General features: G+C 42.2%; 1 protein-coding gene across 2 annotated transcripts in view; it reads right to left on the reverse strand.

The window, feature by feature from the left end:
* Positions 1–18206, reverse strand: part of SERGEF (secretion regulating guanine nucleotide exchange factor) — a 228660-nt gene that overhangs the window by 72036 nt on the left and 138418 nt on the right. For both annotated transcript variants that reach the window (XM_069469668.1, XM_069469667.1), the window contains one exon: positions 13561–13597. In XM_069469668.1, coding sequence (XP_069325769.1) covers positions 13561–13597 — 37 coding nt within the window. The remainder of the gene's footprint in view (positions 1–13560; positions 13598–18206) is intronic.

The raw sequence follows: 18206 nt of genomic DNA on the forward strand, positions 1-18206 counted from the left end.
ATAGCATATGTAAGAATGTGTGTAAGAGCTTAGCCTGGCACTTGACATACAGTAAGCTCTCTGAGGAGGAAGAGATCATCAGGACTACACCTGACAGTCAGACCACCATGGCTCTATTTCAAGAGTGAAGACTAGACCCTCCCCACCCCAACACACACAATAATCAGGCAATAAGCAAAGTGAGGGCAGGGGCCATTTACTATGTCCTCTCGCTGTATTCCCAGGGCCTACCTTTGTACTGTGTGCACAGGAAGAATATATGCATTAACATATGTCTGTGGCATTGACTTAAGAATAGAGGAGCAAGAGAGATGACAAAAAGGGCCATATGGGAAGCAAGGTGAAACACCAGAAAGAGCACTGAAGTGAGTCAGAAGAAACAGAAACAGACATTCTGAGCACCTACTCTGTGCCAAGAGCTTTTCCATAAACCACACAATTTGCTCCAATGACAACCACTTACAGAAAGTATTATTGTCTCAGTCTTTAGAGATGAGAAACCCCCAGTTGAGAGAGGATGGCGATCTTCCCATGGTCACACAGATATTAAGCAACACAGCTGGAAATGGAACCCATGATTCCTAACTCCAAGGCCTCATGTCCCTTCTACTACGTTATGCTGCTTGGGGCAAATCATGCAACCCTTCTGAGATTCTGTTTACTCATTTGTACAACAGGGACAAATTGTTGTACAATCCTGGAGATTGTACTTTCCTGGAGAACTTCAGAGTTATTGTGAGACTGAACGGAGATGATGAGTTGAAGTGTCTTATACACTGTGAAGCAGTGAGCACACATAAGGGGATACCAACATATGCATGTGTGCCACACTAGGGCTACACCATGGAGCTTCCTGACCAAGTCAGCCACTTGCCTTGCCTGCTGTAGGAAAAGGGAGGGACTGGCCTTGGGCTGGGCCTGGAGTTGCAACTAGGATGGGGCACAATAGGACAAGGAGTCTGTTGGGATTCTGGTCTTGAACTCCTGAGCTCAAGCGATCCTCCCACAGTGGCCTCCCAGAGTGCTAGGATTGTAGGCATGAGCCACCACACCCAGCCACTGTTGGGATTCTGGAGCCACAATCAGACTGTAAATCATGACATCCAGTGTGCTGAGGGCCAGAAGATCAGCAGCATCTTTCTCATCTTAGTTGAAAACACAAACTTACCAAATTTTAATATCTTATAAAGCCACAAGATTTACCCACTGCCATTCCTTCCAGATTCCTCTGTTGAATAGCCACTAGCTTCTAAAAATAGATCAAATCAAGTCATTTCTCTGCTTTAAAACCATTCCTGCACCATAACTTCATAGGATGAAGTTCCAGCTCCTTAGCCTGACATTAATGGCCCCTATGACCTGGCCACAGACATCCCTACAGCCTGTCTCCCATGTTCTTCCGCCCTCCCCATGCCCTCATTTCCCCCAGTTTGCCATGCCTTCTCCATGCTTTTGTTCATGTTGATCCTACTCCTTGGAATGCCTTTCTCTTCCTCCTACTCATCCTTTAAGACCCACCCCAAACACCATCTCATCTGAGGAGCATTCCCTTCCCCATGTTAGGGTAAAGGTGTGAATTTATGGATGAACAAAACACAGTCTCAGAAAGTGTGAGAGCTGGAAGAGGCCTCAAAGATTATTTCATACAATTCTCTTATTAATTCCATAAAGGAGGCCCAGAGAAGGAAAGTGGCCTGCCCAAGGTGACAGCAGTTTGTCTAGCACTCAGGTCTTTTGACCCAGTGCTCTACTACATGGTTCAGCCTCTTAATGAATGAATTCATGAATGTCCAAATGGGCAAACAGAATGTTGCTAAAGCACTGCTGACAGAGAGCACTTTTGAATGAATAGTCACAGCCGTTCTACATTTAACAGCTTTAGGTGCACCCAGGAGGAACAGAGGATTCCACAGAGGCAAGAGCAGCAAAAACAGCAGTCAGAGGGCAGGTGGTCCAGACAGGCACCAGCGTAGGCTGGGGCCTGTAAGTGCTGTGAGGCAACACTGTAAGGCTAGGTTTTATAGGGATATACAATGGTGCCACCCAGGCCCGGGAAGCTTGCTTCTGTCTAAGGAAGGACACAGCAGGCTTGTGGACCTGACTGCATGGCCATTGTCAAAGCTGCCCAATGCCACACATGATTGTCCCCTAGGTGCTATGCTCTGAGGAGAGACAAAGGAATAGGAACTGGCCTCTGCCCCCCAGACAAGTACTATCAGGAACACTAGCTCTGCTATTGTTTTTTCCTGTTTTCCAAAGTCATATGCATATTAAAAACTCAGTTTATGCTGCTCGATATGCAAATTAACTGCAGGAAGCAGCACATGAGGGGAAGTGCAGACCTTGGAGTTAAGGGATGTTGGTTTGAATTCTGGGCTCCAATTCCTTGAGTCTCCATTTTTCCAACTGGAAAATGAGAACAATTTTTATCTACTTTCCACCTTGCATGGTGATAACTAAACGATATATGCAAAGTGCTCAGAATGGTGCCAGCACTCAGTACTCAACTACTGTCCCTTCACTTTTACTCTGTAAAATGGCAATATGCTTTAAATAAAACGGTTTTATCTTCTGCTACAATTGTCAGCTTCTGAAGTGTCTTCCTAAATAACTCAGTGGCTCTACACTGTCGAAACAATCAAGTCAATTCCCTCAGCATGCTGTTGGAGACCTGGCCCTATCTGGCCCGAAGCTGTCTTGCTGGTCGACCACCTGTCCCCTCAACCCTGATCCACACTTTAGAGTCTTCCTTCCCTTTGCTAGTGCTGATGCCTCAGCAAAGAACACTGCTCTTTACCTTCTTCAACTTAGGAGCCACCTCTTCCATGAGGATTTCCAAAATTAACCACTCCTTCTTCATTCGCTTCTCTAATTCTTATCATTGTCTGCTCTGTATTCATTCATTCAGAATGTGGCAGATTTAATCCATAGCTCTTTCCCACTAAATGTGAGCCTCAGTGGACAGCCATTCACTGTATTCCTCCACAGCATCCAGAATGCTACATAGCACCTTATTGGCCACTAATAAGCCACAGGGAAAGAATGAGGAAAATACTGTATGTAATATTCATTCAGTATTTAGCAAACATGTGGCGCACCTACTGCATGCAAGGCAAGTGTAGACAGTTTGAGTCTATTAAGATGTTCAACACAGTTTGTGGACATGAGGATAGACTCTGAGAGGTGCAGAAAACTTTAGAAATTGTCTAGTCCAACTCCCACATTTCCCACATGGGGATTATAAGGCCCAGAGAGGGACAATAATTGCCTAGGATCACACAGAGAGTGAGTGGCAGACAGAGCTGGGACCAGGACTCAGCCCTTGCACTCAGAAGGCTGCCTCTAACTTACTCTCAGTATTTTTCACCTCAAGTTCACCTTAGTTAGACTGACTTTTCCAAGGCCTCAAGTCTCTTGAGTATTTGTAAACATGTGCAGTGGGTCACAATTATAGTTTCTGCTACTGTAAGTAATGCTAAAAGGACCACAGCATTGGGTTAAAACATAATGGTCAATCTCGTGCCTAAAAAGACCAACATGAGAGAGTAATTTAGCAAGTATGGGAGCCTCCTCGACATCCTGGCACCCTCACCTTGTGGTGTCATATAGCATGATTTCTGTGGGGTGGTATAAACATTGTTTCTTTAGAAATAATAGTGAAAAAGTCCATCTTTATTGGGAGCTAAAAAGATACATGCTAGTATGTGAGGCTAGGCCTTGAAAACATACGACTTCGCAGAAATGTGGATTGAATGATAACCATGATTCTATAAAAACAGCTCTGTATTTACTGTGAAAAATCTCTCAAATGCAAGAGGTTTTATCATGTTTCTGGCCTGGTGGAGAAAAAATATGGCGCCCCAAGCGGCCACGTGTGGTACTGATGATGAATATATCGATTCCAGAGCAGAGCAAGGCAGGACCTGGGAGAGGGCACTGGGAACCAAGAGAACTAAAAGAGGCTGCTCTGCCTTTGCTGTCCCTCTCTGCTGGCAAACAGCCTAGGCAACCGCTTGAGAAAGCTCCTTGAGAACACTGGCTCCTGTCTGAGCAGCAGGAGCTAGTCCTGAGTTCTACTCCCAGCTCTGCCACCAACTAGCTGTGTGATTTTGGTTAAGTTGCTGCCTCTCTTTTGCTTTAGGACTGCTCTGGCAGCAATGGGACCCAGGAAGGCAGCCAAAGGATTCAATAAATAGTTTTGAGATAATCGAACAGCCATCTGGAAAAATAATAAAGTTGAACCCACATCTGACATTGTATACCAGGAAAAATTCTAAATGGATCAAAGATTTAGATGTAAAAGACAAAACCATAAAAGTGCGTTTGTGTGCTACATAACAATGTTCCAGTCAATGACAGACCACATGTACAATGGTGGTCTCATACCACTATAATGGAGCTGAAAAATTCCTGTCACCTAGTAAAGTCGTAGCAGTAGTAATGTTATAACACGACACACTACTCACTTGTTTGTGGTGATGCTGGTGAAAAAAAAACCTACTGCACTGCCAGTCGTATAAAAGTGTAGCGCATACAATTATTATAGTACATAATACTTGATAAATAAATAACAATGTTACTGGTTTATGTATTTGCTATATTATACTTTATATCTTGATTTTAGAGCATATTCCTATTACTTATTTTTTAAAAAGTTAATTCTAAAATAGCCTCAGGCAGGTTCCTTCAGGAGGTATTCCAGAAAAAGGCATTGTTATCATAGGAGAAGACAGTTCCCTGCGTGTTACTGCCCCTGAAGACTTTCCAGCGGGACAAGATGTGGAGGTAGAGGCAGTGATATTAATGATCCTGACTCTGTGCAGGCCTAGGCTAATGTGTGTGTTTGTGCCTTAGTTTGTGACAAAATAAGTTTAAAAAGTTAAAAAAAATTTTTTTAAACAGAAAAAAGCTTATAGGATAAAGACAAAAAAAATATTTTGTACAGCTGAATAACGTTTGTGTTTTAAGCTAAGTGCTATTACAAAAGAGTCAGTAAGTTAAAAATTTTTTTTAATTTAAAAGTTTATAAACTGAAATGTTACAGTAAGCTAAGGCTAATTTATTATTGAAGGAAGGAAAATTTTTTATAAGTTTTGTGTGGCCTAAGTGTATAGTCTTTATAAAGTCTACAGTAGTGTACAGTAATGTCCTAGGCCTTCACATTCACTCATCACACACTGATTGACTCACCCAGAGCAACTTTCAGTCCTGGAAGCTCCATTCATGGTAAGTGCCCCAGGTGTACCATTTTTAAACCTTCATATCATATTTTGACTGTACCTTTTCTATGGTTAGATACATTTAGATATATAAATATTTACCCTCGTGTTACAACTGCCTACAGTATTCAGTGCAGTAACAAACTGCACAGGTCTGTAGGCCTAGGTATGTAGCAGGTTATACCATCTAGGTTTGTGAAAGGATCCTCTACGATGTTTGCACAATGACAAAATCACCTAACAACACATTTCTAAGAATGTATCCCCATCATTAAGCAAGGCAAGACTGTACTAGAATAAAATATCATGAAAGTCCTTTGTACCCTGGAGTGGGGAAGACTCTGACTCAAAATCCAAAAGCCAAAGAAAAGACTGATAAATTTAATTTACAGTAAAAGAAAAAGTTTCATGGCAAAAACAATAAGAACAAAATAAAAACATCTCAAGTAAAAAGACAAAAGACAAAAAGCTGGGAAAATACACTTGTAATTCAAACCACAGAAAAACGTCTAATCTTCCTAACATGTACAGAGTACCTAGAAATTTATCATAATACAAAAAGACCAACAAACTAATTGTTAAAAAGGGCTGTCTTAATCTATTTAGGCTGTTATAACAAAATACTTTACACTGGGAAATTCAGAAACAGTAGAAATGTATAGATCACAATTCTGCAGGCTGGGAAGTCCAAGATCAAGGCATCAGCAGATCTGGATCTGGTAAGGGCCCATTCCTCATAGACGGCATCCTCTATGTGTTCTCACATGGCAAAAGGAGGGAACAACCTCCCTTGGGCCTCTTTTATAAGGACCCTAAAGCTTTCATGACCTAATCACCTCCTGAATGCCCCATCTCTTAATACTACCACACTGGGGATTAAATTTCAACATATGAATTTTAGGGGTACACAAACATTCAGACCATATAGCAAAGGCAAAGGATATTGTGGTAGGAAAAATAATGGCCTCCTAAAGATGTCTATGTGCTAATTCCTGGAGCCTGTAAATGCTCCATGGCAAAGGTGAACTGAGTTAGCAGGTGAAATTAAGGTTGCCAATTAGCTGATATTAAGATAGGGAGATTATGCTGGATTATCTGGGTGGGCTTAGTGTAATCACAAAGGTCCTTAAATGTTGAAGAGGGAGACAGAAGAGTCAGTGTCAGAGAGTAGAAGAAAGACTCAACGAGTCATTGCTGGTTTTGAAGATGGAAGGGGCCACAAGTCAAGGAATACAGGTGGCCTTAGAAGCGGGAAAAGGCAAAAAAAAATGGACTCTCCCTGGAGCATCCAGAAAGGAATGAAGCCTGCCAACACCCTGATGTTAGCCCAGTGAGACCCAGTTTAGACTTCTGACCTTAAACTCTAAGATAATACATGTGCTGTTTTAAGACACTAATTTTATGGTAATTTGTTATAGCAACAATAAAAAACTAATAAAAGTATGAAAACCCCTTCATAAGGAAAAAAACATAAATAGTTCTTGATCATATAAAAAGATATTCAACCTTCATTTATAGTAACTAAAATTAGAGATTAGAAAGCCCACAATAATCTGAAAGAAGAAAAAAGTAGGAGGGCTTAATAATACCAGATATCAAGAGTTATTTATATAGCTACAATAATCAAGATTATGTGGTACGAGCATACAAACAGAAAAACAAACTAATGAAAAAGAAAAGAGTTCAAAGGCACACTCATACATATATACAGTGTGATTTATAACAATGGTGCCTCTACAATTCAGCGGGGAAACGGAGAACTTGTCAATACATGGTTTTGAAGCAATGTTTTTATAAAAGCTAATTTGAGATGGATTTAAAATTTAAATTAAATTTAAAAGACAAAATAATAAAATTTCACAAAGAAAACAGGACAATATTTTCAAGATCTTGGAATAGGTAAAAAAATGTCTTAAATAGGGCACAAATACTTCAAATCATTAAAGGAAAGATGGATAAACTGGACTTCATTAAAATTAAGAACTTCTATTCATCAAAAGACACCATTAAGACAGCAAAAGAGTGAGCTACCGACTGGGAGAAGATATTTGCAATACACATATCCAACAAAGGTCTAGAATCCATAAAATACAAAGGATGCCTATAAATCATTAAGAAAAACATAGACAAAACCCACTTTAAAACAATGGACAAAGTCTTAAAGTCTTTACACTTAAGTCTTCGGACTTGACAAAAGAAGCAACCCACATGGCCTATAAGCACATGAAAAGGTGCTCCATATCATTAGTTATGAATGAAATGCAAATTAAAATGAGTGAGATTCCACACTGCACACTCATCAGAATGGCTGGAATCTGTATGGCTGAAAATACCTGGCAAGGATATGGCACAAATGGAACTCTCATATACGGTGGTAGGCATGTAAATTGGTACAACTACATTGGAAAACTTGCACAGTATCTACTAATGCTAAATACATGACCTAGAAATCCTACTCTTAGTTATGCACCCAACAGAAATAAATGCATATGTCCACCAAAAAGCATGTAAGAATGTACATAGCAGCTTTATTCACAACCCTAAACTGGAAACAACCTAAAATGCTCGTCATCAGTTAATTAGATAAATAAGTTGTGGCATATTCATACAGTGGAATATTATTGAGCAATACAAAAAATTACTGCTACACACACACGGATGATTCTTATAGACACAATGTGTGGAACAAACAAAGCCAAACAAGAGTACATGCTATACAATACCATTTATATGAAGTTCAAATACAGGCAAACCTCATCTTCAGAGATAGAAGTCAGAACAGTGGTACCTCTGGGGGGTGGACTATTGACTGAGATGGGGCATGAGGTAGCCTTCTAAGGTGCTGGAAATGTTCTGTATCTTGCTCTGGGTGGTGTTTTCTTAGGTATATACACATGCAAAAATTCATCAGTCTGAACCCTTAAGATCTGTGCACTTTACTATATAAAGTACTTCAACTCAAAAAGACAAACTATTCTAGTTGTTCATCTATCAGATTGGCAAAAATCCAAAAGTTACTTAACATACTCTATTAGGCTGCAAGAAATAGGCACCCTTATACATTGTTGCTGGGAGTAAAAAATAGTATAATACCTCTGGAGGCCAATTTTGCAGTATCTTGCAAAATTATAAATACATTTACTCTTTGATACGATACTTTCACTTATAGGAATTTGCCCTACAACTATACTCTCCCACAATGAAGTAGCATGTATACAAAGTTATTTGCCATAGCATTGCTTATAATAACAAAAGACTGGAAATGACCTAAATGTCTATGAATAGGGAACCAATTAAATAAATTATGGTACCTAGAAACACTGGAATATTACATAGCTGTAAAAAAAGAACTAGGATGGCTTTTATACTGATATGGAAAGTTCCCCCAGATAAACTGTTGAGGAAAACAAAAAATCAGACACTGAAAAGTATGTATAGTACGCTATCATTTATGTAAAAGGGGTAAAAACGTACTTTAGCATTCACTTATTTATGCAAAAAGAAACTAGAAGGATATAGAAAAAGCTAATAATAGGCATTAGCTGCATATATGGTAGAACGTTTGGGGGAAACTGACAGATGGGGGACAGCATGGGAGGGAGGTTTAACATTTTAAACATTGAAATGAAGAGATGAAATATCCTCATCTGGTGGCCTTAAAAGCAGGCCAGACTGTCAGGAAGGCAGTGTCAGGCAGCAGTCCCCAGCTCTGAAGTTAGAGGCCTGGGTAAAAGATTCCTCCAGGCCATATGACCTAGGTGGGGCAAACAGCTCATCCTAAGCTTTATCTTCCTTTCTCTAGAAAATGGGGTTAACACTAGTACCAGTTCATCAATTTGCTGTGAGGATTAGATGGGCTAATAGAGGCAAAGCATTTACATTCTGCTTATCACATTGTGCATAGGAATATAAAAGTTTGTACCTGCCTCTAAGCTCTCTACAAGGCCCTGGGGTTTGGAGGCATCACCTCTCAGAGAACAGCCAGTGCCAAAAATGAGTTATTTCTATTAAATTTTTCTTTCTATTTAATTCTTCCATGACATTGTTTGATAGGTTTCAGGCCAAGGTCAGATGTTCTGCTATACATATTACAAAGGTACAAAGGTTCAACAATTGGAAATCATCAGGGAAATGAAAAAAATCCATGCATAGATTATAGCTCCAATTTAGTAAAAGAACTGGCTTTGCTTGGAGAAGGAGGCAGCACCACACTTGCCTGCCAATATCCAACCCTTTAATAATGCCTGTCTGGCAAGCCTGAGTGCTCCAGGAAAAGGCCACCAAAAAAATCCTTCCAAGGGTCTGTGTGGAGCAGGGAGACAGGAAACGCAGTCAGCTCTTTTTTCTCCCCGGGAAGGGAAGGCTGAACAACTGCACATCAGGAGAGAAGGCAAACAAATTGCCCATTTAAGCCAAAATAAGCTGCTCCTGGGGGAAGCAAAACAGCTGCAGCCAATTCAGCCAGATACAGAGGTGAGGGACCCAAACACAGAGCTGAATCTGGGGAACCTGGCTCAGGGAGGTAGGGATCTTCTGAGCAAGTGGTGGCCACATGCCCTCAGCTCACCTCTGCTGGCCTCAGTCTATGCCCACAAATAGGAGCCAGCCAGCAAGCTTTAACAAATGTGGAGGGAAATCCCGGGTGGAAAGGAAGAAAGCAAACTAGTGAACCAGCCAAGTGAGTGAGCATCTGCTGAGCACCTATCCTGAGGCAGGTACTGAATGGGTGCTTGACGTATCTCAGCCACTTGGAAGAACAACTTCTAGGGGTGGGCATCATGAAGTCAACTTTACAGATGAGAAAGCAGGCTTAGTGAGGCAGAGTGATCATAACAAGACACACAGGTAGAGAGTGGCCAAGCCAGCCAGGGCCAATGGCCTCAGCTCTCTCCTATGCCCAGCTCCAGCAGTTCTTCCTTCATCTAGAGCAGAAACTCACCACCCTGTTTAGCCATAGGGGCACCTGGTGGCAAACACAAAACATGTCAAGAGAAACTGAATTGAGAAACTAAGGAAGGACCTAACCAAATTGCAAAAGGGAAAAAAAGAAACCTGGAAGCACATGAAGTAACAGTAGAATTTCCTTCCCCAGAAGAAAGTGAGTTGTGGCTGCTGGAGGGCTTGCCTCCGGATGGAGCACACAGCGCCCGAGTCTCTTTCTGGGACAGTGGATAGCAGAATCCTGGCCTGGAACAAATCTGGGATAGCACTGTTTCCAGGGCTGCTGGGATATCCAGATCCCCCAGACTGGGACCACAGGCTCCAGTTTACAAATCCATTCTGTGGCTGTGCTGAGATCTTGCCGTGGACCCCGACATCCAGGGTGGGAAAGACACTTCCCTCCCTAACTCCTGAAATTCCCACCCTGAGCCTCAGGCCTTCTTATAGTCATCTTACAATTGCTTCCTTCCTTGAGGTCTTAATATATAATAACAATAGCAGCTAACATTTATTGAGCCTTTACTTTTGTGCTAGGTACTGTTCTTAGACTTCGCATAACCACACTATGAGGTCAATAAAATGATATCCCAGGTAATCAAGACACAGAGAAGTTAGGCCACTTACACAGCTGGTAAGTGGAGGAGGCAGCATTTGAATCCAGGCAATCTGAGCCCAGTGCCTGAGCTCTCTTAACCACACCATCCATACTGCATCAGGGCACAGGATATGACGGAGTGGAAAGAGCAGTCTTGGGAGTCAGGCGGACAGCTCTACCATTTCCTGCTGCTGAGCCCTGGACAACCTGTTCAACATGTTTAATCTCTGAGTCCCAGTTTTCTTCTCTATAAAGCAGGTACAACAAATATACTTTATGGAGTTGTGTCCATTACATAAGACAGTGGGTTCTCAGTCAGGTCCTTTCACCCCTCCCTATTTCACCTCCCTTTCCAGTTTGATTGTCTGTCACGTATTAGTAGACATCAGGGCTGCTTCGACCCTTGAGCAAAGTTTTGCTTCTTTATAGTCTGTTCTAGTCTACTCTGTAATTCTATTGTGCCTATCAAGGGTGGGACACAGCACCAGGCACCGAAGGGGTAAGAACCCAGGGAACGAGGCTGCAGGCAGCCTAAGATGGGCAAGGGCAGGAAGATGGAGAGGAGAGCTGGCTGGGAGAAACTCGGCTTTAAGCAGGTAGGAACTCTTCTCCTCCAGCTTGTCTCCCTCTTGCTGGCCTCCTGCCAGGGCTAACAGGCAGCTTCTTGTTACTTCCCGTTGCAAAGCGTGCATCCTGCAGGGCACCCACCAAGGGCCTTATTCCTCCAGTGGTGGGGAGCCTCTAGCTCCTTGCTGGCAGGCAGGTAGACATGCCTAGAGCCCTGTGACTGGGCCTGCTTTTCCTCTCTGGACCATCATTCAGCAGACTTCCAGCCAGGCCCCAGGCACCCTGTTCTCCCACTACTTCTGATGGCCTCCTCACTTGGGTAACACTCGACACATCTTTCCAAAATATCATCATTTCTCTCTCTCAGAAAAGAAATATTTCACTAGAACAGTTATACTAACAAGAAATTCTCCCCTTCCCCCACCAGACCAAGAGAAAAGAGAAACAAAAGGAACAGCAGGCATTTCACATACATTATCTCACCTAATCATCACAACAATCCTGCGAGGTGGAATTATAATCCCCGTTACATGGATGAGGGAAAAAACGGAAGCTCACACAGATGGTGCCGGTTTGAACCATAGCCGTCTGCCTGCAGAGTCCCTGCTCTTTCTACAGCCCCAGGCTGCCTATGTCAGCTCAGCCTGCTGCTCTGCTAGCTCTGGCCCCATCCTTTGTCTGCATTTACTGCTTTCACAAATTTAGATTCCCTGCAATCTTCTTGTTTGCACTGGTCCCAGAGGAAGCCAGCCTCTCCCAGTCCAGTGACAACAGCAGTAGTAGCAACATCCTAGGCACTGCCTTTGACTCTTTGATTACCTTGTCTTAACTATACCCAGGCTGAAGCAGTTCTGGTATAAAGTATCTGGTACTACTGCAAAGCATGCAGGTTTGCTGCTGCATTTTCTAGCTCCTTCTCTGACTCCACAGCCCCTTTTACTCCCCACCACCTCTGCTGGCTGGCAGCCTCCCTCCTCTGCTGTCCTCGGTTCTGCCTCTTTACCCCTCATGTTTGGACTTGCAAAGTAGTGCTTCAAACTACTGCCCTACCAGGCAGCTGACCCAGTATAGCTCAATTCCAAAAAGAGTGTGTGAGTCTCTGTTGAGAGCCAGGCACTGCTCTGGGTGCTGTGAATAGGCAAGAAACAAGAGAGAAACAGAGGGAGACGCCTTGCCTCTCAGAAGTTCAGGGTCAGAGGCTAAGAGAGAGTAGATAGGAACAGGAATCACTGACACATGGCAGGCAGTGGTGGGGTTGTAATAAGAGTTCTAAAATATCAGAGCTAGAAGGAAACTTGGTTTTCTGTTTTAACTCCTCCATTTTACAGATGGGGAATCTAAAGGCTAGAGGAGGGCAATTACTTGAACTAATAATATCAGGTAATAACTAGCATTTCTAAAGCCCTTACTAGTAGCTAAGCATCATTCTATGTGCTTTACATATAACTCATTTAACTCTCCACCAACCCTATCAAGAAGGCGCTACTGCCCTCCCCATTTTAAAGATGAAGAATATGAGGCAAAGAGGGATAGAATATCTTGTCCAAGTTCACACTGCTAGTAAATGGAAGTCTGAATTGAACTCAGGCAGTGTGGCCCTACACCATGGTCTCTTTAATACACTGTGAGATGGAGACTGAGTCTACCTGTGGAAGTAGTGAGAAGGCTTCTTGAATGAACTACTTGTAGGTTTAATTACGAAAACATTGAACTTTGATTAGCCAGAGCCAACTAAGAGGAAGCCTCTATTAACCAGAGGTTTGGGCCAAACTGGGGGTTCCTAAGGCCACTAAACACAAAGCAGTGAGGACAGTGAGCAGAGCCCCGTATTTCCAAAGAAAGAGCCAAACAAATAGGGAAGAATTTGGCATAAGGGATTCATTCAAAGAACCAGAAGCAGTCCAGTCCACTCCCCATTTTTATGTCTGGCTTTCTACACATGATGTCCCCAGCCCATGAGTTCTTTAACATCTTCCAGTGCCACTTCCCGAGGCAGAGAGGCCATCTCAGGTACCTTAAAAAGATGCTCAAGGACATGGATAGAAATTTTCAGAAAAGGCGCTTCTAGTAAACCCTTGGTTAACCAAAAACTTCCATTTCCCCAACACACACACACACACACACACACACACACACGTGCACACATATGTACCCTGGCTTTTCGCTAACCAAGAGTCTTCTCCAATTCTGCCACATGAATTACAGAATAAACACAGTCATCAAATAAAAATTACTTACCAATTACTGCCAAATTGTGCTCGGAGCCACAAGAGACCTGTAAAAAGAAAGAAAATAAGTTATATTAAGAGAAAGAAAATGTACAGATATTTCAGCCAGCATATTTTATGATCACAGTTATTTTCTAATGATACTAACATTCATTTTTGCCAAATTTTAGGAAGGAAGCAGAAAGGAGCACCATATACAAAGGTTAAGACTATAATTACAACACATTCACAGCTACATAAAAAGAGAAAGCGGAAAAAAAATTGAATGGAAATACACCAAGATATTAAAGAGGCTGCCTTTAGCCAGTGAGACCATGAGTAATTTTTTTATCCTTTCTTCTTTCTACTTTTTGTATTTTTTCACACTATCTATAATGAGCATGTTACTTTAAAAATGGAAAGATAAGCAATAAATATAACAGTTTTTGCAAACTAAAAAGACCATCACTCTTCATCTGGACTGACAAAATGAGCAAAGGATTCAGTAGAAACAGACTGATCCACAGAGAAATGCTTGATTTTTCCTCATCTGTCCACTCTCTGAACTTTCACCTACCAGCCACACAAACGATCTGCAGTTCTTTGAACACATCATATTCTCTCATACTTCCAAGCCTTTGCACACGCTTGTTTCTCTACCCAGAATACCTTCTCCTCTACTGCCTAATACATTTCTACTTACCCTGTAAAATCTCAAAGCATCTACTGAGATGACTTTGCTGTTGCTTGTAGGCAGACTCAGGCACCCTGTCATATGTCACAATGACTCCTGCCATTATGTCATATGTACCCCATTGTCACAGCCATCTTGTTGCCTTTTAACATTTTTCCTGTCTTTCACTTGACCAGCATGCCTCTTGAGAACAGGGCTGGAGTCTCATTCACATCTGTATGGCACAGATGGATTGTACAAGGCCTGGGGCTCAGTTAACATCTGCTAAGCGAGGGAATGCATGAAAGATGCTCACGTTAGCTCCTGGCAAGAGGAAGGGTTCGGGTACTCTGTAAAGTTAATGCTGGAAGGGCCCTGGAGATCACCTACATTAGGAGGAGATGACTAAGGCATAGGAAAGGGAAATAAATCACCTCAGGTCCCAGAGCAAGCCTGTGCCAAAACTAAGACTAGAGCCACCATTTTGTTCTCTGTTTCCATGAGACCAACTTTTTGGATCCGTGCATGAGTGATTACTCACTGAGTGAGATGATGTGGTATTTATCTTTCTGTGCCTGGCTTATTTCACTTAACATAATGTCCTCCAGGTTCATTCATGTTGTCACCAATGAGTACAATTAATAACAATATTTTGTATTTTTGAAAAATACTAAGAGTACATTTTGTTTCTCACCACAAAAATGACAACCATGTGAAATGTGTTAATTGGTTTGATTTAGCCATTCCACAGTGCATATATATTTCAAAATATGTTATATGTGATAAATATATACAACTTTATCAATTAAAAAAATAAAATTAAAGACAAAACTAAGACGAGAGCCACTCCGGTTCTCCTAATTCTCACACAAGTTCCTTTATTGATGCTTCTCACTCATTCCAGTGAAAACCACTTGGAAGTAACACCCAAAGATTCTTAGCACAGGCCCCTGACAGTTAGGGTAACAGGCTCAGAAGGCATCTGAGCATTGAAAGCCAATGTGCACGGTGGTAGGTGAGAAGGGGCAGCAAGGCTTCCTAGGCTTTTTTCTGTGTCAAAGCTGTGCTTCTCAGATCCCAGGTTCCACAAGGAAGAGGGCTACCACACCTATGCTGACTCTCTGATTGTCTGGCAAAGAAGCTCCTGTGTATTTCGCCCTCAGGAAATATTTTCTAGTCTTTGAGATCCTTTAAGGCTGACTCTGGGTCTGACTTACCTAAGGGTTTCCACTAGGCCTCACCCAGGGGCCACATACCCAGCACAAGTTCATTATGTGCTTCCTGGCTGTAATTAGGCTGGTTACCTAGGTATGTTACAGGAAGCTGCTTAGATTGAAGAATTCGAAAAAAAACCTAGGTTTCTAACAATAGGGAATACTTAATTTAAATTATGATAGAGCCATCAGATGGATTATTACACAGCTTTGGAAAATGATGCTTATCATAATAGAAACATACTCATAATATCATATGAACTTAAAAATCACGCAAAACTACATATATAATATGATCTTAACTCTACAATAAAACATGAAAAAAATGACTGAAAGGAGATACATCAAAATGTATGGTTTTTTTCCTTTTTCTATACTTTCAGAATTTTATATACAATTCTTACAATCAGGAAAAAATCTATTAAAAATAAGAAAAAATAAATATAGGTCCCATCATAGAGAAAAAAACCCACCTGGGTATAAAATATATACTTTATAAAATCTGGTATGTTTAGAAGAAGTGGGGAGAAAGAATTTGAAGGGAACTTAACTAAATTATAAGGGTAGCTGCATCATAGTGGTAGCATTATAAAATATTTTTTCTACTGTCCTCTATTTTCCAAATATTCTTTAACTGTGGTGGTAGCAGTAGTGGTGGTGGTGGTAGTGGTAACAGCAGGAATTAAAGCACCATATATTGAGGACTCATATGTGCAGGAGTCATGCCAAGGCAAACTATAAATATTATCACATTTTAATCATCACGATAATCTTTTCAGGTGGATTTAACTTTGCTCATTTTAGACATAAGGAGATTGAGGCTCATACATATTAAATAACCTTCACAGCTAGTTAAATGGCAGCAGTAGAACTAAGACCCAGGTCTGCCTGATCTGCAAGCTAGTATTCTTTATTGTTACATCATGTGACCTTTGTTTCTTAAAAAAATAAAGTTATTTCATTTTACAAAATGCACAGAGAGAAAGGGCCTGCCTCTGACTGCCAGAGTTTACCCTAAGGCTGTGGACTACAGAGCTGATCAGCCTTAAGGACCAGGAGCTTCCAGAAACAAGCCATTGACAAATGCCAGTATCAGGCAGCAGACGCTACTCTGAATTAACGAGTGAGACAGTGATGAACGAATTTTGTCAAGCCAATGTAGAGCCTGAAGCTCAAAGCTTCCCACTGCTTCTTCTTGTCTATGCACTGGCATAGAGGTCAGGAGACCGAACACCACAGGCCACAAAATCCCGGTGCTATACTCCTTCAGTTGTATCAATGACCATTTGCTTCATAATGCTCCTGTCAGCATCTACCCACTGCCCCTCGGCAGGCAGCTTTCTAGAAGACTCTGTCAACAATGGCAATATATCCTGGAGAAAGAGATTCAGAGCCAGGACAGGTGAGTCCTAGGTCCTCTGCTTTCTGGCTCTGAGACCTCTGGCAAGGTACTTAACCTCTCGGGCCTCAGTGTTCTCTGGTGTAAAAAGTAGGTAACAGTGTCTGTCTTGCCTGCCTTACAGAATCACTAGAGGACAAACGAAACCATCCAAACCCTTATAGCCATGTGTCCCACCTTCCTTACATACAAATCTGACCATGTGATACCCTGTACAAAACCCTTCACAGGCTCCCCGCGTTTGTAGGGCAAAGCCTAAACTACACAGTATGGCTTACAAGGCCCTTATGAATAGGGCCCTGTTCACCTCTCTGGCTTCATTTCCTCCCTCTGTTACTCATGAACCCTCAAGCCCCCCAAAAGCCCTTTGTATTCCTTTTGTGCCATTCACATCACATCACATTGTCTCTAAGAACGTCATGCAATGTCAGGCCTTTATGCATGCTCTTCCCCTTGACTGGAATTCCCTTTCTCCCATTGACTACCAAGGTAAGTCCTTTAAGCTTACTCAAACATCACCTCCTGGTAAAGGCTTCCCTGACTTCTCAAGGCAGAGCCCGCTGTGGCCACAGCACCATGCATCATGGCCCTTAACATACGTGTGATGTCTATTCACAGAGTGTGCATATGTTAGGCTCCTTTGTCTCTCAGACATCCAGAAGACTGCCTGCCACACAGCCTGAATGCAGGGCATGGGGGCTGGTGGGTGGAGCAGTACAAACAGAAGGGACTCAGGGAAGGTATATGATCCCAAGGCAAGTGTGAGTAGCAGTGTGGCTACTCCAGTCCAGTAGGAGACAGGCCCTGAGATGCACAGTGGGGGCAAGAAGGGGACAGCACTCCAAATGTGGAGTGTGGGATACTGGGAGCATCAACAGCAGAGTGTAGGGTTGTTCTAGGAACTCTAGTACAACAAACAGCACAGAAGACCACAACAGAGGGCAGTCCTAGGAAACAGCCCCACTATAGAGAAACCAGATTCCAGCTTGCTGCTTGGGGCCTTCAAGAGAAGGGGGACACACCTCCCCAAGGGCAAACGGTGGGAAGCAAAGATGGCAGTGGAAAGCTGTCTTGTTTAGTGCTGTCCAAATACGACAGAGGTCTGCTCTGTTCAGAGACTGCAGCCTGAGAAGTCAGAGCTGCAGAAAACAACTTCCAAACCCCCACTGCCAGTGAGACAAGATCTCCCACCCACCAGGCCGGACTCCATCAGTTCTTGTGAGGAGAGTCAGAACTCCCCTGGGGCTGGATTTTATGAAATACAGCTGGACCTACACAAGAAGTGACTGATAATAGATGCCCAGCAAATATATGCTGAATGCATTAACGGATTAAACAAATGAATAATTGAGTAAGAAAAAATAGATGAATGTGAAAATATTTGCCAACGG

The sequence above is a fragment of the Eulemur rufifrons genome, chromosome 6, assembly GCF_041146395.1.
Source record: "Eulemur rufifrons isolate Redbay chromosome 6, OSU_ERuf_1, whole genome shotgun sequence".
NCBI classification, from domain to species: domain Eukaryota; kingdom Metazoa; phylum Chordata; class Mammalia; order Primates; family Lemuridae; genus Eulemur; species Eulemur rufifrons.